A 25,000-nucleotide genomic window follows, 5' to 3' on the forward strand; every position below is an offset into this window, starting at 1 on the left:
CGTCCTTCAATTTCCGTACATGTTTTGACAGCTCAGTAGTGTTTCTTTTGTTGGTGTGTCGGAAGGATATGTTTTATGATTTCTGTAACGTTCTTTGAAGTTTGTTGCAAGTCCTACGTATGATTCTGTTGCTGTGCCGGTTGTTATGGTTGCCTGGTAGATTACTTTCGTTTCCAGGCATTTTCATTGAAGGGGGCGTTTTTCCTTTGTTCGGCAGTTACATTGGTTGCTAGATTGTGGTATTGGAGTTGGGGTGTAAACTGAGAGGAGTGTTTCATTGTGTGATGCGATAATGGATTTCATGTTTGGCATGCAAGAGTAGCTCAGTTTGAGCATGTGTCTGTCGAAGATCATGTGGAGTGGGTGATTCTTAGGGAAACATTTATCGACGATGTTGAGAAACTTCTTTCCTATGTTGGTTTTGACGCTGGAGTTCCATGGGGAGTTGTACCAGGTGGTGCTTCTTTTGCGGTTACTCTTGCGGTTTCTTGGCGGTGTTTGGGTGGGTTGTGGGTTGTGGGTTGTATGTTAATTTGTAGAGTTGAGGGTAAATTGGAAAGCATAGAATGCCGGAGTTCGGAACCGGAATACTCGGAATACCCGGAGTTCCCGGAATGACCGAAAAATAACAAATTAAAAAAAAATTAAAGGACATAAATAAATAAGAACATTGATGATTAAAAATTAATGGTAAATTCAGAACTTAATTAAATAATTTAATACAAAAATTGTCTCTGAGGGTCCCGAAAAATAAAAACACTCACCGGCACTGTTCATGAAGATGCACGTATTAGAATTAAAAAACTTCTTCGTCAGTCCAGTAGCCCATACAGCCTAAGCGACGAAATATTTTTACTTTCCTTCCCCCTGGTTGGGATGGTAGTCCATCACATGTTTACTTCCCGTTTTAAATTCGCCTCCACCCATTTACATTTACACACCTATAGGATGTCTAGCCAGGGCGCCGTGACCATTAGGCCTGCACGCTTTTCCAGCCGGAACCATTGCAGAAGATTAAACAAATGCAATATTTCCAATTAGTTTAAAAATCTCCGAACTATTACAAATTAATACTCTACCTTAAATAATTATTAACCACACATTGGGAGCTATCAAAGCAGCTACCATTAAGACCAGCCGTCTACAGTTAAAATTGAGAGATCGTCAGTTACTCGACACCTTTTCGCGTCTATTGTAAATATCTTGAATATATACTTTTAAATATATCTTGTACTGATGGATTCTTCTAAACAAGGTTTATATTCAAAGGTATAATATATTCAAGGTATTTACAATAGACGCGAAAAGGTGTCGAGTAACTAACGATCTCTCAATTTTTAACTGTAGACGGCTGGTCTTTATGGTAGCTGCTTTGAAAGCTCCCAATGTGTGGTTAATAATTATTTAAGGTAGAGTATTCATTTGTAATAGTTCAGAGCTTTTTACAATTGAACTATTAAACTAATTAGAAACATTACATTTGTTTAATCTTCTGCAATTATTCTGGCTGGAAAAGCGTGGCGGCATAATGGTCATGGCGCCCTAGACATCCTACAGGTGGGTAAATGGGTGGAGGCGAATTTAAAACGGGTAGGAACCATGTGATGGATTAGCATCCCATCCAGGGGGAAGGGAGAGTAGAAATATTTCGTCGCTTAGGCTGTATGGGCTAATGGCCTGACGCAGACTTTTTTTTACTTCTAATACGTGCATCTCCATGAACAGCACCGGTAAGTGTTTCTTTTTTTTGGGGGGGGGGGGGGGGGGGGAGGGAACCCTCAGAGAAAAATTTCGTATTAAATTATTTAGTAAAGTTGTGAAAAAACTTCTAGCCATTTTCACTGCATTGCCGCAGTCCACCCAATAAATCCCATCCATCCCACCTCTGGAGAGCACATCTATCACATGCACAGTAATCTCGTGTGTGGGAAATTAACGTCTCCTACCCCTAACCCTGTAGGAGACGGGACCTCCATTTATTCGTCCCTATCCGAGAAGACTAGAATATCTAACCATTTCTTGATGTTATAGAAAGGTAGCATATTCTTCTCAATTATTTTAAGATCTTGAGTGTTGGTCCGGCCGGGGTTTGAACCCTCGACCTCCCGCACAGCAGTCCAGCTCTCTATCCATTGAGCTAACCGGAAGGCTAGTGAATATATCATCAATTTTTAATTATCAATATTCTTATTTATTTATTTATTAATTTACTTTAATTTTTTTAAAAATTTATTATTTTTCGGTCATTCCGGGAATTTCTTCATTCTATGTTTTCCAAACTACCTTGAGTTGAGCGCTCTTTGAAATTCATTCACCACGAGAAAAGATAATATATATACATATATATAAATTCTGTATACGAGGGAAACCCTGACTCTGTACACCCCAAGTAATCATACTTAAATAGAATAAATGTTTGAAAAGAAAATTTGCCCTGAGCGGGATTTGAACCCATGTCACCCTGTTACTAGTCAGGTGTGATTTTTTTATTTTTTTTTATTTTTTTATTTCTACTGAGACAGCTCAATGTGAGCCGCTTCTAAGCTATTCTATTTACAAGGAGACAAGGTTGAGATTTCTTAACTATTACAGGTTTTCTACTTATTGCAGTGTTACATTTATTGAGGGTAACTAGCGATAACAGAACAAAAGGTTTGATATTACTGCGTATATATGGTGGGACTCGTCAGGTGTGATGACCACTACACTATCAGGACAACCAAACTGGCAACACGGCAATCGAAGATCTGATTTACGTGATAGGACGTGGTCTCCCGGGAAACTTAATTTTCAAGGTGACAGGGTAGGGGAAGCCTATAACCCCATATGAAACCCAACTAAGGATCTATTAAAGATACACGACCGAAGTCAACTTAGCGGATGACAAAGGAGGATCCAATTACGGATACTGGCTAATTTCAATTAAACAAATTTTCTTTTCAAACATTTATACTATGTATACATATATATATATATATATATATAACAATTGATTACATATATTCACAACTGATTACATATATATATATATATATGTAATCAATTGTGCTTAATGCCATCTTGCTCATTGCCAATTTTGTCTTTTAATACACTTCGCTATAGCAAACATTTACATTCTCGTCCACATACTGGAATAACACAATTGCTTATGACGAGGCTGCTGGAACAACTCTCGTTGATGCTGAAACAAAGCTCAGCAGCTTTTGGTCGACACCGTTCAATCGACTCTGTTTGGGCATGAAAGATCTTAGAAAAGCTGACGAAGGGACAAACTGGATTGCATTAAACTATAAAGGTTCTTCCCTAAGAGATATTATTGGAAACGGAACTTTCCAGGCGACAAACGTTAACTCAACACAGTGGCTAAAGCTGCTGAATAATTCAAAAATCATGGTAATAAGTTAACAGATCAGTAATTGTTATGATTATGCATAAACTTCCCGAGTTGTATGAAAACTCCTAATGGAAAAGGAGAAGCGTTCTTATTGAGCTGCATGCCATCTTATCGTGAATTCACTCAAACTTGATTTAGTTGAATTGAACGTACTAACAAAAATTCAAGACAATAACAACAGCCGCCGCAAGATGAAAACGAAAACAAACAAACAAACAAACTTGCGAATCTTGTATGGTTCGTGTATCTTACGAGAATTCTTTTTTTTTCCTTCTTTCTAGACGAAGGATAAGTTAATATAGGATGCATTTTTTTTCAGTAACACATGTCTGACTTTGAGCTGTTTTTGCTCGTTAGGACGGATGCCAATGGCAAGGTTTTAACAGCATCAACGAAAAATACCACTTTCAAAACGGTCCTAGGGCTCGCATTGGGATCATTGGTGCTCCAAAGCACTGTAATCAAACTGCAGAGTCCAGAATCGGGTTCGGTACCAGTGGAAATTTTTTTGGTATGGACGACTCCAATACTTGTGGAAACGAATTTAAGGAAGAAAATTCCATAAAGGCATTTGGTTACATTTTTGTTCAGTAAATTTAAAATTTAAAAAAATTATTTTGCATCACTGCAAATATCATATAGTAGCTTAGACATGCAAGATATCCTTGATTTCATTTAGTCATTCGGCAAGTGACAAAAAAAAAAAAAAAAAAAAAAAAAAAATGAAGACTAGAATGAAGGACGAGAAAGAAAAAGGATGTTCCAGAAATATAGACATCTCTCTTTGAGGCTAAAAATTGATATCCGTCCCTTGTTTTTCTAATGACTTTTTTCCACATTTTATTGCATTAGACGGAGATCACTCACTCTGGCTATTATACACACTTTTACATGTTTTATGTGCGCGGGAATGTTAGCCAGCGAGAGAACAATAAGAAAGGAATTTTTCCCCTTACAAGATCTGATCACTGACAGGGGTTGGTTTCAATCAAGTTATGTTAGCGGTGTTGTTGATTGACGTTTCGGCATCCTGAGCGGAACTCATTATTAGAGTAAAATGTTGAGTTCATACTTATTTCTTATAATTTGCTTCCATTCCCGCGGTCCATCTGTCTGACCATCATCCATACCGATTCACTCACATGTCATTATTTGATATACTATCCAAAACTTTTTACCTCTATTTCAATGATTTTCAAGTATATTACTATTTCAGGGCTGATAATCCGTGTTAAAAGGCCCTATCATATCGCAATTCCTTCAGGGTGTATATTTCAGTATGTGAGTTGTAATCTCTACGCAATAACAAAAACCACACGAGGTTCTAAGTAGAGAATGAAAGAATTCACTACTTTTGATGAAAAAAGAAAAAGTATAAAGCTTTTATTCTTGTATATTCAGGCAAAAAAACCCCGATGTTAACAACTGTATTTACATAACGCTGATGGAGTGTCGAAGGTAACCAATGATTGCTTTGTTTTGCTTTACTTCGCTCTGTGATTGGTTCCAAAAACTCGCGCCACTCAACCAATCAGATCCAAATCTAAACCCAATCACGACTTGGACGGTAGCGTTTTCCCTCACTTTAGACAGTTTGATTAATTTTGTTATTGAGTTCCCATTGAATCTTAAGACCTTACAAGTATTCTTTCCTTGTTGCCAGATTACTTTGGTTTTGGCTTTACGACACTCAATCGAAAGGCGTTCTCTATAAAAAGAAATTATTACTAATTATGTTTAAGTTGATGTCTTTAGTTTGTTTGCTTGAGTTGCTTAAGCAAAAGCATTGTATATTTTAGACCTAATAATTATGCACATAAAGCAAAAATCACGCCTGTGTAGTGAGCTACTTTTTTCAGTCTGTTGATTCTTTAATCAAGTCAAAATCGAGATGTCTATTCCAAAGTAGTTAAACAACTAAACGTTAATCAACTTAACGGCCTGCTCCCAGTTGGCTTGTTAGCTCAATTGGTAGAGCGCTGCACTAGTATCGCAGAGGTCAGTGGTTCGAATCCCGTACAGGCCTGATTTTTTTCAGGTCTGATTTTCGCTATTGCTGAAATAGCGCTCTCTACTGCGAGGATCGTGCATCATATGTATCTGATACCGCAGTTCAAACCTCATATATTTCATTGTCAAACAACAACAAACAGGTGAAACATATGTATGAACTGCGGTTATGAAACTATATATGCACGATCCTTCGCAGTAAAGCACTATTTGAGCAATAGTGAAAATCAGACCTGAAAAAAATTTCATGCCCAGAATTTACCTCTTTTTTTTGAAATTCACTGATCAAATGGAAAGTTGGGGTGACGATGGCATATGGAAACCTAGGGTACTAGCCACTTGTGGGCCGAATTCTCAAAATTCATCCCGTTTTTCTAGAATTCATTGAAAGAAAAAATGGAAAATCGGGTTAACGATTGGCTATGGCAACTTGGGATCTATTTAATTCGGAGGATAAACTCTTAGACTTCACCCCTTTTTTTGTCAAATTCACTGAAAAAAAAAACATGGAAATTCGGGGTAAAGATAGCATATGGGAACCTCGGGTATTATTCACTTGTAGCATGAAGGCTCAGAATTCACCCCGTTTTTCTCGACTCCTTGGGTTTCACCCACGTGACTAATACCTTAGCAACGGTTACTATCCGCCATCTTGGTGTCCCTCGAGCGTAAACAAACCGTATCTAACGAAGAGTTCATGTGAGAAAGAAGGGATGGTTTTATGCATTATTGTTGGCTGTTCGAGCAAAAGTGGAAAGCATAAAGACTAAGGATTTTTTCGTATAATAATTTAATAATTTTATTATTTCTATAGCGCAAAATTCATTATATATATGATCTAATGCGCTGTACCTAAGATCATCACAAATCAAGGGGAAGAACAGGAGGAACTAGAAGTTGTTGTATTGTTCGAGGCTTGCGGCTGTTGTAGATCCTCGATTTTTTGGTCGAGCTTTTCTTTGAGCTTCTTAGCCGATGAGAAATCGATGTCTTTAGCCCTCGCATACGACACTTCATTGACCTCTGTCGGCAAAATCCATGAGCATTTTACCTGAGTGCAAGTAAGCTTGGGGTGTCACGAAAACTCACACCCCGAAAACTCAGACTCCTCGAAAATTCAAGAGATAAACTCGACTCATGATCACTCCTGGTAATCCCTCGTGTATTTTGACCTTTTGGGTCTTCATCCAACTGAAGCAGCAAAAGCAAGGCCGCAAGTTGCACGTTTCGCAAAATCGTCCGATGGTTGAGTACTAAAACATTTTAGAGGGACACAAGACTTCATTTAGCTTAGATTTCCTCCATTTTTCCCGTTAATTTTGAACTTTTCATTCACAGTTAACGGGATCAAATGCGCTCGCTCCAACACCAAAGTATTAAAATGTGGCGTGATTTTGACGAGCCGAAAGGGACGTTTGTTTACCTTTTTGTACTTCGTCGCACAGATCCTTGTTGTCGCTCTGTTAAAATTCATAAATATTTCGCGATAATAATGGATAGAAACAGAGACTCGGCCCACCAGTCCCAAAACGAAGACAATTTTGCGACCCTTGGGCTAGAGTTCTTAAATGAGGCAGAAAGAGAAAAACAACGCGAAAGAAGACTCGGCATCAGCGCCGTCACGATTCGCCTCACTGAAGAATCACTCTTGATATTGTTGTTCGTCTTTCGCGTCGGATTTGTTGCATTATTCCACCGTTTATATTATAAAAAAATTGGTTCATGCTTTATGCTATGCACTATCGAATTATGGAGCACTTCGGAAGCTTGGAGAACACTTCGAGGGACCTGAGTTTTAGGTGTCTGAGTTTTCGTGACACCCAGCGACCTTGCCATGAATTCTAGTAGTTGCCTCTAACATAAATAAAACACTTGCGATATGTGAGCATGACTCAGCCAGTCCAGCTTTGCATCCCAAGCAATGGGCTGACAAAATAGTCCCATCATTTTCGGAAATGACCCAAATGTTCACTAAAGGATCATTCATATGATGTGAATGCAAAACTCGTGCTCTCACGGCATATTTTCCGGCGATTACTTTGCCTACAACTGAGGTTACAAATCCCGACACCATTTGATTAAACGCCTCTAGACTCTTGAACGCCTTGAACTGCTTCTTGGTGTAGAAGCTGGTCTCAAGAACGAGGTAACTCAGCAAGTCCGACGCTTCCACAGGAGGCAAGCATTTTGGACTGAACTTCTCGGCTGGTATGCTTGCAGGGTCAACCCCAATGACCGAGATCTTTTGCAAACATCTTTCCTTCCAACTCTCTAAGCTTTCGGCATACTCAGAGAGCACTGGGATACCTTAAGATGAATGTCAGATACTTTTATCGCTTTTTTCTTCCTGGATATTCATGTAGTTGGCGAAATAATACGGCGATAAGAGAGAGGGCTTCACTATAGAAATCGACTAATTATTCATAAATTTCACACCCGAGGGACACCAACATGGCGGACACTAACTTCAGCAAAGCTTGTGACGTCACCTGAAACCCAACCATTAGCTGATCAAATGGGAAATCGGGGTAAAGATGGCATATGGGAACTTATGGAAAATCGGGTTAGGGATTGGCTATGGCAACTTGGGATCTATTAATTCGGAGAATGAACTCTTAGATTTTATCCCGTTTTTTGTGAAATTCATTGAAAAAAAAAGATGGAAATTCGGGCATATGGGAACCTCGGGTATTATTCACTTGTAACATGAAGGCTCAGAATTTACCCCATTTTTCTCGAATTCGCTGATCAAATGGGAAATCGGGGTAAAGATCATAATATGGGAACTTAGCGTGTTAGCCACCTGCGGATGAATTCGCAGAATTAATCCCGTTTCTCCAAAATTCATTGAAAAAAAATAGAAAATCGGGGTGAAGACAGGATATAGCAACTTGGGATCTATTTCATTTGGAGAATGGATTCTTAGATTTTACCCCGTTTTTCTAGAATTTGTTGAAAAATGGAAAATTGGGGTAAAAATTTAATACGGGAACTTTGGGTATTATCCACTTATAGCATGAATGCTCAGAATTTACCTCGTTTTTCTAAAATTCATTGATCAAATGGAAAATCGGGGTGAAGATGGCATATGGGAACTTAGCCTTCTTGTGGGCCGAATTCTCAAAATTCATGCCGTTTTTCTAGAATTATTGAAAAAAAAATGTAAAATCGGGTTCAGGATTGGCTATGGCAACTTGGGATCTATTAATTCGGAGAATGAACTCTTAGTTTTTACCCCGCTTTTTGTCAAATTCACTGAAAAAAAATGGAAATTCGGGCATATGGGAACCTCGGGTATTATTCACTTGTAACATGAAGGCTCAGAATTTACCCCATTTTTCTCGAATTCCCTTATCAAATGGGAAATCGGGGTAAAGATCATCATATGGGAGCTTAGCGTGTTACCTACTTGCAGATGAATTGGTAGAATTAATCCCTTTTCTCCAGAATTCATTGAAAAAAAAAATGGAAAATCGGGTTGAAGCCTGGATAAGCAACTTGGGATCTGATTTCATTTGGAGGATGAATTCTTAGATTTTAATTCGTTTTTCTATAATTTGTTGGAAAAAATGGAAAATCGGGGTAAAGATATCATATGGGAACTTCGGGTATTATTCACTTGTAGCATGAATGCTCAGAATTTACCTCGTTTTTCTAAAAAAACCACTGATTAAATGGAAAATCGGGGTGAAGATGGGATATGAGAACAAAAGGTATTAGCTACTTGTGGGCCAAATTCTCAAAATTCATCCCGTTTTTCTAGAGTACATTGAAAAAAAAAATGGAAAATCGGGTTAAAGATTGGATTTGGCTCTGTAAGATCTATCCCACTCGAAGGACGAATTCTCAGAATTTATTCCGCTTTTCTAGAATTCACTAAGAACACAAACATTTTTTAAATGTGGAATTTTTTCTATCTTCCATTTAACTAAGACTAGCGAGCTGCACAAAGAAACACTTTTTGTCGTTGTAAGCTTCTCATTTATTTCGGACGCGTTTCGACCCCAGTTAAGACTTCTTTAGGGAATGATTACAATTAAAGGGGAACAGTACATTACATAGTGCGTTGTGTCTAAGTTTTTAATTTCTATAGAAGTTAATTAATCAATAATAACTGAAAGCGGGCCGGCGTTATAAAAAACTCCTAATTACAATTAAGCTATTTGCGTATTGCTTTATTTTAAGGGGCTAACGATTAGCGCTAATCGTAGAATTCACCGCTGAAAAAAAATGGAAAATCGTGGTAGAGATGGCATATTGGAACTTAGAGTCTTATCCACTTGTAGCGTGAATCCTCAGAATTTACTCCGTTTTTCCAGAATTTATTGAAAAAAGAAATGGAAAATCGGGTAGATTGAATATGGCGAGTCAGTGGGAGCCCCGTTTTTCTACTCATTGAAAAAAAAATGGAAAATCGGGGTAAAGTAGATTAGATGTGGCAAGTCAATGGAATATATTCGACTTGGAGGATGAGTTACTAGAATTTTCCCTGTTTTCTATAATTCCTTGAAAAAAATTCCAAAATCAGAGCAAGATGGCATAAGGGAACTACGGGTATGTACTACGCTTGTAGCATGAATTCTCAGAGTTTACCCCGTTTTTCTAGAATTAATTCATTAAAAAAGGAAAATCAGGAAAGATTTGACATGACAACGTAGGTTATATTCCACTTGCGGTATTAATTCTAAGAATTTACCCCTGTTCTCTAGAGTTCACTTAAAAAAAAAACTGGAACATCGAAGCAAAGATGGCATTTGGGAACTTCGGGTATTATCCCCTTGTAGCATGAATTGTCAGAGTTTGTCCTGTTTTTCTGGAATTGATTCATTAAAAAAAAAGAAATTCGAAAATTGGGGTAAAGATTGGCTATGACAACTTAGGATATACTCCGCTTACGGTATAAATTCTCATAACTTACCGTCCCCTTTTTTTCTGGAGTTCATTGAAATAAAGATAGAAGAGTGGGTTCAAGATTGAATATGGAAACTTAGAATGTATTCTACTTATGGGGTGAGTTTTCAGAATGAACGCCGTTTTTTCGGAATTTATCAGAAAAAACGGAACATCAGGGATGTACCGAGTTATAATTCAATCACTGTGCGTTAGAATATATTCTTATGACATGAATTGTTGTTTTTTTAGAATTCTCTGAAAATAACGAAAAGTCGGGTAAAGATTACACACAATAAGTTGGAATATGTTTCATTTGCAGGATGAATTGTCCGATTTTACCCCATTTTTGGCATATCCCACATGTGGGAGTAATTGTCAGATTTTACGTTATTTGTCTCTAATAAACGAAAAAAAAAAATGGAAAATTAGGGTAAAGATTTGATATGGCAACTAAGGTTATATTCCACTTGCGTGATGAATTGTCAGAACTTATCACGGCTTTCTCGGGACTCGTTGAACAAATGGAAAATTGGGGTAACGATTGGACACGGCAAGTCATGATGTTAACCGATCGAATTGTCACGATTCCCGTTTTTCTACAGTTAATTGAACAAATCGGGATAAAGATTGGATATGGAAAAGTTATAATATTATCCACTTGTAGGATGAATTGTTGTAATTAACCCCGTGTTTCTAGAGTTGATCGAGAAAGTGGAAAATTAGGGTGAAGATTGGATTTAGCATGTTAGGATATGTATACTAATTGCTGGATAAATTGTCAGAATTTATTGCCTTTTTTCGAGAATTTCCACATTCAGTGAAAAATGGAAAAAGGGGTTAACAATGGATATGTCAAGTTTGGATGTATTGCACATGTAGAGTACGAGCTGTGAAATTGTTTTGATTTTCGAATGCACTCAAAACATGGAAATAAGGATAAACAGATATACTGCAGTTGTAAGTTGGATCGCTGGAAGTGCACCCTTAATTCGCGTAAGAAAATTTTGGGTCGGGGGGTAGTTGTCGGAAGGCTATCCCCGGGTGAAGTTAATAATTTTAGTCGGTACTTTGTAGGATCCCCTGCAGAAAGCCTTAGGATTATTCGACAAATATCACTTAGTTTGGGGAGATTATTTTGCTGGAAAAGAGAATGTAGCCTTCCCCATAAAATATGTATCAGTATGCAAGTTTTGGTGTTGTTTCACCACTGTGATGTTCTGATTGTTGAAAAGGGTCTGCATATTATTCACACCCCTGGAATTTAAGTCAATTTAGCGTTAAAAATGTCTTCAGCCAATGAGAAATTTTCCCAGAAGTCGCTGTATACACAGATGCATGTGCATATATTGACGGCAACCTATTGATTTGTCTTTGCTTGACAAGCAAAGTGAACGTCTTCGTAGAGGCTCACGGGTACTATTCACCGCCAGATAAAACATTGTAACAGAATAATTGAAGGGTTCATTGCAAAAGAAGCCCTTGGTGACTTAGGATGAACTACTGTCGTCCCATTCCAACGTGCTGCCTGTTTACTTGTGGGACGGAAGGAGAACTTAACATGACATCAAGAGTCACTTAGTCGGCCTTCACAAAAGAAAAATCTATGTAAGCAAAGGACAAGTTTTAAGTTTCTCTTCCAAATATTTAATGTCTTCCGATGACATTGACGTACTAATGTGGCTGTTCTATTATAAACAAGATCATCAAGCTCACTAAAAAATAAAAAAAGAAACAATATACATTAAATTTATATCCCTGATAGAGTAGTTTTCCAAGAGATTATGATTTCACATATTTGAAAAAAAGAGGAATTACTGTGTGACATAGATATATAGGTTGAAAATTTTAAAAGGGATAACTTAAGTATAGGTATGTGTCGGAAAAAATTAATGATCTTCTCCCTTTCTTTGTTTCTCTCTTTTCGTTTGCTCCTCCCTTTTTCTTTGTTCTTCTCTTCCTCTTTCCAGCTGCTCTTCCATAACTATTTCTTGCTCCAGCCAGTCCATGTTAATCACATGCTCTTCAAAACATAAGATATGTATCACTTAGTAACATCAACATACGACATTTTACAAAGCTGTTTAGCCCTGAGCCTCTGTGGTCTAATACTTCCTTCAAAATCCGTAGACATGGCCGTCCAGTGATGGCCTTTATCACCACCAATGTTCATACTAGAGATACAATAACGTTCACCCTAGAATGTGCACATGAACCATTAGGGAGAGTACCTCTTTCCGTGCCAATATTCTTTGATATGCCTGACACCTAAGTCGCTGATTATTAATTTTTAAGTAATGTTATAAGTGAGAAAACAGTAGTTTGACTGCTTCTCAGGGATGAAATACACCAGTACTTCACTATGCCAGACACCCTCATCTGAAGTTGTGTGTAATTCATAACAGCCTTGTTCACTGGTTTTATTTCATGATAGGCGATAAACCTCAAAGCAACTTCAAGAACTCCCTTAGAACATTCAATTTAAAAGGGACGATTTCCTGTTGAGTTGTTAGGTTAGCCAAAATTCTGTTCTATTCTGAAAGTATGAGAAACCCTCTCAGGATGGCAGAGAAGAAATTAGTTTTTCTCACCACGTGGTCCTCCATCTTGAGCCATGGTAAAAATTGATCAACAATCCTATTTTTAAAGAGAACGAGAGAATATGGGTGGTTACCAGTTTGCTCGGCTACCAGGTATTCAGAGAAAAACATAAGAGGATATGCAGAGGCTAAAGCCACTGTGTATCAAAGCATTCACTTCAATATTATAAAAGTAATGCAAATTTTTCGTTTTTAGGGCAGATTTATATGATACGACTTAATCGCATGCGACAAGCTCGAGGTTACTTCCCACTTTTGCGGGTGTCCTTCGGGAAAAAAATTGTTTGCACACTACAGTAGTTTCACTAAAATCTTAGCAAACTATGTATCAGAAGAAAGCTTCATAAATGTTTACGATAAAAATATGTCTCAAGCAACTTTTCTTTCAAGGACGTATCAAGATCCAATATGGCGTGAAATGACCGAAGGGTCTTCTATTTAATTTATTGGATATGGGATGCTGCGGCACGAGCTAATTCGCTGCACAGTCTTATTCACACTTATTACACAACACGTGTGCAAAGCATGTCAATTAAAAATAACAAATATGGAGAGTGCAGACTACTTTCAATAATTTATAGTGCAAGCAATTTGTTCCTTACCATCATTATTTTGTGTTTACTTTCCATTTACAGACTCAATTGGCTGTCAAAAAAAAAATCAAAAAATTTTACCTTTAGTTACTTCTTAAAGTAAGAAACCACAAGACTAAACAACAAGTGTAGAAACTTAGACATACTTAGGCTAAAACTCTGATTCAAAAATAAAAAACTACCCCCCTGCAAAAAAAAAATTATACCAGTCTTTGATACCATCCTGTTAATCTCCAATTTTTTTTCACTTTTCTTTGCTTTTAATTTTGTAAACACATATCATGCTTCTTCTCAATGGCAAGAGCCTGAGTTTCCAAGAAAACCCAAATAACCAGAAAGAGTATTGGCAAGAAAGATAACCAAATGAGCAGTGGTATAAAACTAGAGCTTGGAGCAATTAACCGACCTGAATGACTGCTACACCCCATTCTTTTTTCCCAGGTCTATGTAAACTAGATTTTGAGCAAAGAATGCAATACCTTGCCAAACATCTGCTAGGATGACTCTATTAATAGTGTGCATGATCATCATCTCTTCCTGAGATAGCACTCTTCACTTCAATGTTTTTATTACTACACATAAGGAGGCTTTGGTAAGATTGTGGAAAGGAGGGACAACATTTGAGCAGCTAGGAGAGACCAAAATGACAGTGTGGCAGCCATTTAATCCCACTTGGATGGCAAAGTCTGAGGAACCTTCCCCTTGAAATTTAAAAGTTTGGATGTCCAAAAGGGTCCATTTTTGGTTGCTATTTCCAAAGTTGGCTAAAAATTATAGCTACTATGAGGGAGAGTATGTGGAGACACGGTGGCCTCATGGTTAGTGCGCTCGACTCTGGATTGAGTGGTCCAGGTTTGAACCCCGGCCGGGACATTGTGTTGTGTTCTTAGGCACGACACTTTACTCTCACAGTGCCTCTCTTCACCCAGGTGTATAAATGGGTACCAGCTTTGCCTTGCTCAAAAAATGAAACTGTGCTGAGGACAACATTAGATTTTGGGATATGGTGCTGTGATTTCTAACACAGAATCTTTAATGCAATTACTGATAGCGAAGGAGTTAATTACTGTATTTATCCATGTATAAGTTGACCCCCATTTTCAAGGGTGAAAATCAGATTTTTCATTATTTCTAGTAAAGAAAAACTCAGACCGACAGAAATTTCCCATATGGTTGATCTCTTATTTCTGAGAATGTATTGAAAACACGGTGAATTAAAAAAAAAACTGCAGAGCAAAATGTAACCATGTGCTGTGAAGTTTAGTAGCACTTGTTTACATCCCCACGATTCATGATTTAAGCATATACAACCACTTCGATTTACTGGAGAAGTAATTCACCATCTTTTGTAAATCGTTTTGAAAATGAAATCCACATGCATTTAAATAACCTTTTGATAGGAGATTTAGTAGACTAAAGGAACACCAAAGAGCTTCGAAGGATTGCTTGATGAAAACACGGCCATCTTGGAAACTACACAATATTTAACATAGATGGTCCACGCACGTAACAACCAAGACCGCACAAGAAAACAGCATTTGCCAGGTCACTAAGTTACTGTAATCATTCGCTGAAAATGAGAATTCAGCACCGAAGCTGTAAGGAAAATTGTCTGCTCTACAGATCACAAGATACAATAGAAATCAGCCCCACTAGGTTTCTGTTTAAGCCACATAAAATTTATTATTTCAAACTTTTTCATCGATGAAGAACGCACTGAAAACTGACAAAACTTGAACACAATTAGAACTTGTTTTGTGAACCTGGTTTTCCTAATGGACTTCAGGCAATTGTTATGCTAATTACTTGGTTTGCTTGGGTTAGGTCTTTATCATTCTATGATCTGTGTAAAAGACGAGTGTGATTTTTTGGGCTAATTTTTCCGTCATAAAGAGTCGACTTATACAGATAAATATGGTGATACTTCAACGATAAATGTAGAGCATGGTAATCAATGAAATGATCAGTGTCTAATCATGAACTAGCTCTTTGTCAGTGACAAGTTTGCAAAACTAATATTGGAGAAGGGTACATTACTTCAAACAACAGTTAATGTGAAACCATCATACTGAAAAATATGGCGACTGCTACACTCAACCAGACCTCTTTGTGCAAGAAAATCCTGGAACCACTCATAAAAACAAGCAGTAACGGTCTGAAAAATTTAAACCTTGCATACGTTGTTGTTTTGAGAAATATTGCTTTCTACATGTGCCTTAGCCTAAGAGTAATGGTAAAATGTACAGGTGCCATATTTGTCTGTCAGTGGATTGAATCTATTGGGTGAACACCAGAAAAATAATAATATTGATACAATTAAAATGAGGGTTTAGTATAGGTATGCTGTGGTTCAGTTTCATCCTTAGTTTAATTCTTTTACTTTTAATAGCTGAGGCCAAATTGATGGTGACACATCATCTCATCATAACATACACTCTAGGAGCTACATTTTATCTTTCTTTACACAAAATGCATTTTCATTCATATCATTAACAAAACCAAAGGAAAATTATGCTTATACCAAGGACAAAAATTAATCACAACATTTACCTTTTTATAACTAGTGCATAATTTTCCAAGAAAATGTTTACAATGGAGCTTACCACCTCATTGGCACTTTTGTTTACTTTGCTTTGCTGCTGGTTGTCATCCATGCCTGCATGTATGAAAGACATATTTACTCCGCTGGTTTTGATATTCAAATATTTGATAAAACACCTGTTTAATATTGCTGGGCTGTTTGAATTTCTTTTCAAGTTTACTCGTGTTTTTCTGTGCACCCAGCATGAATAATGACCCCTGTGTGAGTTTCTGAGCAAAATTTAACTTCTTCGCTTTACGGAGGAATGAGCAAATTTACCGTTTGAATGCTTTTAAGCGATGCACTGGGTGTGCTCATTGTGAAAAGTTAAAAAAAAGAAAATTACTCCTAGAAACTGTAATGCATTCATAACTTGCCAACCATCGAATTATAGCAGCAGAGTTGAATAATTGTGTAACATGTATAACCAGCTGAATTAAACAAGAGAAATTTGTTTGCGGTGACGAAACAAACTTAAGGAGAGCGAAGTAAGAGGGGAAAATGTTCACTTGATATTGACAATGACATTATTTCAGGCCATGTAAAGACTTTTAAACCAATTGTGCTGTGCGCAGTTTGATCACCTAAGGGTCATCTCTTGAATTTACATAAGACATCGAGGGTCGTGTTTCAAAACAGAGACAGACAGACTCGACACCTATCAAAATGGAATAATGGTGGATTCGATGGGATGAAAAGCAGTCTGAGCCTAATTATAAACGGAGTACAAATAAACATGTACTCGTATATGCAAAAACTGACCATGTTTATGGCCTACGTGCTAGAAACTAAAACGGTCGATGTTTATGACCATGTTTATGGCCTACGTGCTAGAAACTAAATCGGCAGATTTACGAGGTACTGGGCACAGCTCTACAAATAGGGCGTTTGTATGCAACATTTTAAGCTTTCGCAAAAGAGATCCGTTAATTATATTTGGAAAATTAGCGTGAAATGATCGTTCTACAAATGTTGAATAAATGGATATTCCATGGCTTCAGCTAAATTCATTTCCTGTAAGAAACTTTAGAAATCTAAATTTCATTTCCGATTGATTGTTAATTACGCCCAATCATATATGGGCTTTCAGAGTATACAAGATATGGTTAACAAACACGAAATACTAAATTTTCGCAAATAAATGTAAAAGCTCTATGGGTAGGCCTGAGGGTATCCATACATATTTTACCGGCTGTTTCGTTCATCTAAGAAGCAAAATGGAGCATTAAGTCATTATGTGAGGTGGACAAGATATCACTTCTATCAAACTGACGTTTTCTATCTTTTTTCAGTACCCACAATATCGGAGTACCAATCATACCAGACGCAGGTGAAAACAAGGAGGAAAATGAAAAGAATATGCATGAATTGTTTCAGCAATCATCTACAATCCCTGATGAAACACTTTAGATGAAACTGGTGTTCCTTTTTGTCAAGGCTGTGCGCTTGATATTGATTGCCTCTTGAAATGTTATGAGCGACCTTTCCGAGTACTTTCTTTCTTTCTTTCGTTCGTTTTTCCTCTCAAGCCCCATTCATTTTCGATTCGTAAATTATTAAATTTGCGGAATTCTAATGTCACTAATGAAGAATCACCGCAAGATTTAATTTCTCTCCCCCTTAAAACAAAAGAGTGGTGATGAGTTTTCCTTCACTTGACATGTTAGTTGTGGTAGTTACATTTATGATTCTTACAGAAGGTGCCTAAGCCCGATCTGGCCCAGAAATGTATGATTAGCAGGAATTAAAATGTTTTAAATCGTTGCAATTACCCCGTAAGACGAATGATTTGAATCCCAGGTCAACAGTCCATCTTCGAACATCTATCTCACATATACAAGTTACGGCGAAAAAGACAGTATCAGCAAAATTGACATTACTACGTAGTGTTACATTATTGTCAGGTAATCAAGTCAAAATATGGCAATGGTATTTTTTTTCTGATAAGTAAATGAGTGTTAAAGCTAAAAGCAATGCTTTCATCAATCCCTTCCGATTCCCAACAATTGTAGTCGTTTTCTTATTTACATTTGTTCTCTTGTGGTGGAAGTCTGCCAAGTCACGTTGACTTTGTGCATCTGCCTATAAATTACCCAGAAGTCTCTCTGCCCAAACAAACAATAAACGGCCGGCTAATCGAGAGAGGGACTGGGAGAGACGGTGAGAAGTCTCCGCTGTTCTTCCTCTATGATCTCTCCCCGTGCGGTCCATCCCGTTTCGCACTCACACCAAGGCGTGTCTGCCAGTATCCTGCGGAGGAAAGCGACATTTCCACGGTTGAGTAAATGATTCGTCAGAGTTATCTCCGATTAGATCGCAAAAGTGAAACCTCAGCTAGCCCCTGTAAAATGTAAGTTAGCTCTTTAATTTGACAAAGCAAACAATGTTTGAACTAATATATATAGGGGACTGGTCGCTATCAATCGCTTCCAGGGGGAGAGGGGTGAGAGGATTTTGGTTGTATCATGACAAAATTTACTTTATCCCTCCATGAGGCTCTGTAGTATTCTTATGGCTCCCCCCCCTCTCATTCGCAGTCAATTTTCTATAGTTCCCCCCTTTATATTCTGTTGGCGAAGACCGATCCCCTTCTGTTTCCCTTAAAATTATGTGATCCCCAAATAACCTCCTCCCCTCCCCCCACCTTTGATGGTTTTATGCATTACAAAAACAAACCACAGGCGGTTGTTACTTTCGTACAGTATTAGCAATTCAAATTACGGATGAGAGTGCAACTGCATCAGTCACACAATTGTTGGTGTTGGTGTTACCTCTGTTCATTAACGTCAGGTAACAAGCAATTGAATTCTTGTGAAAAATGTTTGATTAGAGGTACGTTCTCTTCTAACGCTCTTTTTTATTAAGGAGAGCTTTTCAAATCGAAATATTAACGACGAGTTAAGTTGTATCGGTGTATTTCAACAACGTTTGTTCGGTCGTACCGATAGACGAACTGATAGTTATTCTGCCTGAAGCAGATGAACGATCGGTTCTTTCTACTCCGGCCACAGAAAAAAAAAAAGTAGAAATTGATCAATTTTTGTACATTTTGGCATGTGATTGCAGACCTCTTTTGTATAAATTGTACGATTATATTTCCAACAGTGGTTATATATTATCGACACAGTTCGCATGGAGACCTCATTTTGAGACGTCATCTTAAAGTACACTCCCATTTCTACTTTCATTTCGTTCTGAGACGAAAATTTGGTGGATTCAACCGATTATTTTCCGCGAGAAGACGGCGGTAAGACAGTCGAACGTCATTCTTTGCGCTATGGGGAATGAATTGTTAATGTGAATGTTAGTAACGTGGCCTTGCTAACTAAAACTGATTATTGATAAAACACATGCTATGTTTTCATGTTATCCATTCCCAGAAGAGTCATATTTGAATAATTTTACCTCTTTCACATCGCTGCTTTGCCTAAAATTTTAGCTTTAAAATGTTCGGTGTCGCAAGAAACCCGATTAATGTCGACACCTTGCATTAATTTCTACAATCACGCAATGTATAGGATCATCATGCATTCCGTGCGATTCAATAAATTTTAATTTTGTATCCAAGTTAATCCTGTGGGAATTTAACTCTTTTTAAATGTAAACGAATTGTTTTTTGTTAATGAATTTACTCAGCTCTGGGCACGAAATTGAGAACGTCCACGGATGGCTAAATCAGAAATAAGGAATCTTTTCATTAGGCGACATCTTAAGAGGCCGTGACTGTAAATATCGAGAATTGCTGGCCAGGTTAAAAAAATCGAAAATTCTGATAATTTGCCTGGAAAACTCCTTTAGGGAGATATATTCAAAAAAATATTTCAAAGTTTGAAAAATAAAATGTGTCCGAGGAAATGGAGAAAAACGAAAATTCGGGTTTTTACCTAATTAATTATGCAAAAAATGCAGTAAAATTGAGCAACTTTAGCGTGCTAGTACTAAAGGAGGATGTTTCGTAAGAAATCGGGAGTGTTTTTACTTCAAATTATGTGACTTTTATATGTGGCATTTTAAGGAGCTTTGGTTTAATTTTAAAATTTACATGATCTTTTAACTAAGTGCTGTCAAATGCTTGTTGCAAGAAGCGAAAAATCGACCAGCTTCAAACCTTCAAAACGTGTCTTGGTATGTGTGGCATCATGTCAAACTACATGCTGGCACAAAGTTTGGTCCTTATACTAAAATAATATGTAATAAAAAATTTGGGTAATTCAGAAACGTGCCGGCAAAACATAAAGCTTTGCGACACACTGTGGCCAGAGGTCACGAATTTGCATGATGCAAATCAGTTGAAGAAATCGTACCGCCTAACGGTTCTGGTGTAGGAAGGGCTCTTTTAACGGCTTCAACATAAAATGTACAAGAATAATGACCAGTATTTAATAGCGTTTGATTCTTTTCAAGCCAATGAGGTTTTTGTTTTTTATCTCGATACTGTCTTGAGGAAAAGCAAAATGTTTCAATTGCGTGACAATTGTCACGTTGGATCAAAGGTGAAGTTGCCGAGTAAAGCGGACACGATCCTTTATTTCGTTAAAACTCCATTCTAAAGCATCCAGTCCTATATATCTCGTTTTCAATTATTTGTATAAACTCTTTAATGAGTCTTTATCGAACAACATCTCGCCGGCCTGATCCTGTTTGACTTCAGGCTGACTGCCAAGTGCGGTTCGAAGGGGACTTTTTCATTTCCGGTTTGCGCCTTTAATACGGGGACCGCGGAGCTATGGGGTTGAGTGGGCTGGAGCCCCACCAAGAACAATTTATTATTATCATTATTATTTATTTCAATCTTTGTAATTAAAAGAAGTTGACAAATTTTTCTTAAGACTGAACCACTTTTCCGGTTATTTCAGAAGCTCTAGACTTCAAAAATTGCGGGGGGGAGCATATCCCAGGACACCCTATCTAGCAGTCTTTCTGAACCAAGAAAGGCGTACTAAGAAACAGGCAAAAGGAGGCTCTCCTGGGAGGGGAGGCCCCAGGACCCTCATTGATAAGTTGGTGTCAATGAGCTCACACTACGCGTGAACTAAAATAGCTCCTCCGATCTAAAATATGCACCATGTCCCCCATTTTATATCAACGTTCATATAAAACTCGATTTACTTTGATGCAGCCTTTTGCCATTTGCCTGTTAAACTGCACTGCACGAGCAGCATTTAACAAGGTCTTCGAACAGAGCGATGTAAGATGTCTTTTTTCTCTGATCAACCCCAGGTTACATTTTAATGTAACTGCTCAAAAATAGACTCCTTAGCATTTGACAAATAAGACTCTTCTTCCATAGCAACCAGATCTTCCTCAGTTACAGCTTGTGCGCAGAGGGCTGTCTGCTGTTTCACTTTTGGTGCCATTCTGGAAAAAATGAAGCTACTTGTTGAGTCGCCAAAAACTCGGAGACACTGAATAAGCGCTTCCCTTTCGAACCCTTTGCTCTTCTCATTTCTGTTGCAACCATTTCCGCGTCTACCTTTTTGCCACTTTCTTGTTTGATGGTAAATCTAACAGTCAGATATTCTCGTTGCTTTTCGTTAAACCGGTAAGCTTTCTTAACTTGTTTGAAAGCGAAGCCTTCAGTCCTACGAGGACAGGTTTCAGGAGGTAGAGGAATAGTTGGCACGGAACTTGAACCTTCCTCGAGCCTTGCGGCATATTTAACCTTCGCTTTATCAAGAAATGTCTCCCTTTCAACCGTCTTTGTGCATGTTCCGAACGCGAGATGCTTTTCCAGAGAAGAATACCTTTGGAAACTACGCGTGCCGCCCTCTTTTGGACATGGAAACACTTGAATATCGCCTTTCGCTTCACGGCCAGTAGGCTTCACTTAGTAGGCTCTTTAAGTTTTCTCCTTCGGGCGATCTCTTTAAATTCGCCGAGGGAATATTTTGGTAATGGCGTTCTGTGAAAAATAATAACATGAAATATGATTAAGGACAAAATCAAACACACCTAGAAATTGTCCAGAGCGAGATTTGGTGCGTTTCCCACAGCGAAAATAGCATTAGGTGCAGCTTGTGCACTGCTACCTAAATGAAGTAAAAGTTTCTTCTTCCAGTATAGCGTTCGAAATAAAAAAAACTTGAAATAAATTTTTATAACAAAAACTGGCGCCAGGTTTGATGTTTTCAAGTGATCTTGATTTCAAGCTTTCCCTCGCTGAATTTTTCAGTCTCAAAACTAAAGAGAGATCATGCTACATTATAGCTAGAAACTGGAAAGAGAATATAACGTAAACTTTACCATTTGTTCCTTCCAAAGAGATGCATTTGCCGGGGTCTTTATCAAATGTCTGCCACACCCTCATTCCACCAGGATAAAATCTGAAGTTGTTCAGTAAACTGATGTCATTAATCTTCTTTTGCGTGGGGGAACAGTTTCGCGTTCCCCGAGACTGTCTAACACTAGTCACTACACGAATCCCAGAACTTGCAACACAACCCCTCCCCCTCCACCCCCGAGAAGAGAAGCAAAGCTACAGAATGACATCGTTTTCTTTTTATGCTCTGTGAAAAACCTCGCACGTGTTTACCTTAAAGAAAAAGACCGTGATTACATCATAGAGAATTATCGCCCAGACTGCAACACGGTATAATTGTTACCGTGACATAAGTCCTTTTTATCAATTTTTGTGACAGAAATGTGGCCCTTTTTCCGAAAAAGATAAGAGTAAATAGCATAGAAAAATAGTTGGGCTGTTATCTTAGGTGAAAACTACACAGCAGAAGCTTGCGGTGTTGCGTGACTTTGTTTACTCGCACAACATTTTTTCAAGATATGCAAGATATTTCAAAAGAAATATCGCAGTTGCAGAAAACGTAGCTATTCAACTAAGAATGATGTTGATAATAAACACCTAGTCAACGAAAATGGTGAAATATACAACCCTTATCAATAGTTAGGTGTAGGTCAGTAGTGCTGTTGAAATAGCGAGTCAACAATAACAGTCTTCTGCAATTCAAATTAACAGAATATTTCGTATCTACACATCAATTTACAGCCCTCTTCAGCAATGTCTATGGATTTTTTATTGTATAATTTCATATCATTTCCATATCAAATAATTGTTTTAACCAACTGTGACTATCTTGTTTACTTCGTAGCTCTCAAGTACGATTTCTAGAGCTGACTTGTATCATGCAAATTCATGACCTTGGCTACATTGCGTCGTAAACTCTTGCATTTTTCCGGCAATTTTTTGAATTACCCAAATTTTTTATTTCATATTATATTAGTATAAGGACCAAACTTTGTGCCACATGCATTTTGACATGATTTCTCACATACCAAGACGCGTTTTGAAGGCTTGAAGTTGCTCGAATTTTCGCTTTTTGCAACAAGTGTTTGAGAGTACTTTGTTAAAAAATCTTGTAATTTTTAAAATTAAACCAAAGCTCCTAAAAGTGCCATAAATAAAAATCGAATGAATTATATTTTCAAGTAAAAACATTCCCGATTTCTTACGAAACATCCTCCTTCAGTACTAGCACACTAAAGTTTCTCAATTTTACTGTATTTTTTGCATAATTAATTAGGTAAAAACCCGAATTTTCGTTTTTCCCCATTTTCTCGGAAACATTTGATTTTTCAGACTTCAAAATATTTTTTCTAATATATCTCCCTAAAAGGAATTTCCAGGAAAATTATCAGAATTTTCGATTTTTCAGCTTGGCCAGCGATTCTCGATATTTACAGTCATGGGCTCTTAATAACTCTTTTACAGAATCTTGAATTGGGTCAAGTTAAAACCCTTTTTGCCATTAAAAACTCAAAATAAATCTTCGATGTCCAATTTTTACCACTTCAAAGTCGTGAAAAAATCGTCCGCCATTCCAGCCTAGCCCGCAATTGTACAGCAGGAAACGTCATCATGACGTCAAAGGCTCAACAAAGCCATGCTTTGCTTTGTCACAACTCTCTTTGTTCGCTGCAAAGAGAATCACACATATTACTTTTTTGAAAACTGTCTCGTTGTCAGTCGAGAAATTTCGACTTTTTCTGACGATAAATTGTCCCAGAAATCATCTGAAGCTTCTGTGGATAACTTTGTTGCCATGCGAATAAAGATAAATACAGAACGGCACGGACTCCCATGTGGCTTTTGTGGTCGCATCGCTTTATTACCTTCGAACTGTATTTTTGCTTGTCGTAAGGGATTTTCCTTTTTTGTAAGAAATGTATAAAAATTGTTTTCGGAAATGGCTGATTGTGTATCAAGGCGTATATTGGGAGTTTGTGAAAGCCATTAATTTGTTTACCCCGATGCATTTGGTCAATGATCTCATGAACCCTTTCCCGCGTGTTTTTTACCATCGGTGCTTTGAGAGGCTTGAAGTGAACTCTGTTGTTGAGTTGCACTTTGGCCTCTTGTTTTTTCTGTGTTATTCATGATTACTATTGTTGTGTTGCTTCGGTGAGGTTTAAAGCAGAGTTTGTTTCAACTCTTTTAGAGCCGTGACCTCATTACGTTACAAAGTATTTTTTGGCTTAGATACAGTCTGCAAGTTGTGTTATGACAATTTTCCAAGTAGCTCTGAAGGGCGATAGAAGACTGAACCGGTGGCATTCAGTTTGATATGAAACGGAAGTGGTTCTTTGTCTTGTCCGTGAAAAGTGTAACGGAGGCGCATTCGTCTTGCTAATAAATCTCGCAAAACTGAGTTGGCCTGATTTCACATTCGTTTGTCACGGGTGTTGGGATGAATTTGAGACCCTTTGATAGCACGCTGACTTGGCTGTCAGATGGTTGATAGTTTGAGAGGTTTTTAAAGAAATTTTCATTTTCTCGGTTTTTTGGCAGCAAGCCTACATTTTAAAGTGTTTCTACGCTCTATGTGTCCTAAGCTGCTTGTTCTACTTTCGCTGATATTAAAGCCAGCTTTTTGTAGAGTCAGAGCACACAATTGTAATTTTCATCTCTTTTCGGTATAAA

At 37.7% G+C, this 25,000-nt stretch overlaps 2 protein-coding genes and 1 long non-coding RNA gene across 7 annotated transcripts in view; 2 read left to right on the plus strand and 1 right to left on the minus strand.

The window, feature by feature from the left end:
• The window catches only part of LOC148741400 (putative skeletal organic matrix protein 5), a 17,165-nt gene extending 11,926 nt beyond the window's left edge, over positions 1-5,239 (plus strand). For 2 of the 3 annotated variants that reach the window (XM_088740284.1, XM_088740289.1), the window contains 2 exons: positions 3,103-3,393; positions 3,752-5,239. In XM_088740284.1, the coding sequence (XP_088596410.1) occupies positions 3,103-3,393; positions 3,752-3,988 (528 nt within the window). In that variant the 3' untranslated portion in view covers positions 3,989-5,239. The remainder of the gene's footprint in view (positions 1-3,102; positions 3,394-3,751) is intronic. The other variant, XM_088740291.1, reaches the window with a different exon arrangement.
• Positions 5,240-11,918: 6,679 nt separating this feature from the next.
• LOC148741401 (uncharacterized) overlaps positions 11,919-25,000 on the minus strand; it is a 34,885-nt gene continuing 21,803 nt past the window's right edge. Inside the window, exons 2-5 of the long non-coding RNA XR_015993747.1 lie at positions 16,091-16,143; positions 13,497-13,539; positions 12,886-12,931; positions 11,919-12,317 (exon numbers count right to left, since the gene is read on the minus strand). This is a non-coding gene — a long non-coding RNA (uncharacterized LOC148741401). The remainder of the gene's footprint in view (positions 12,318-12,885; positions 12,932-13,496; positions 13,540-16,090; positions 16,144-25,000) is intronic.
• LOC148741402 (putative skeletal organic matrix protein 5) overlaps positions 18,758-25,000 on the plus strand; it is a 17,112-nt gene continuing 10,869 nt past the window's right edge. The window contains exons 1-2 of one of the 3 annotated variants that reach the window (XM_088740303.1): positions 18,758-18,900; positions 19,174-19,315. In XM_088740303.1, coding sequence (XP_088596429.1) covers positions 18,792-18,900; positions 19,174-19,315 — 251 coding nt within the window. In that variant the 5' untranslated portion in view covers positions 18,758-18,791. The remainder of the gene's footprint in view (positions 18,901-19,173; positions 19,316-25,000) is intronic. The other 2 variants (XM_088740300.1, XM_088740302.1) reach the window with 2 other exon arrangements.

Source organism: Stylophora pistillata, chromosome 1, assembly GCF_964205215.1.
Source record: "Stylophora pistillata chromosome 1, jaStyPist1.2, whole genome shotgun sequence".
Lineage (NCBI taxonomy): Eukaryota > Metazoa > Cnidaria > Anthozoa > Scleractinia > Pocilloporidae > Stylophora > Stylophora pistillata.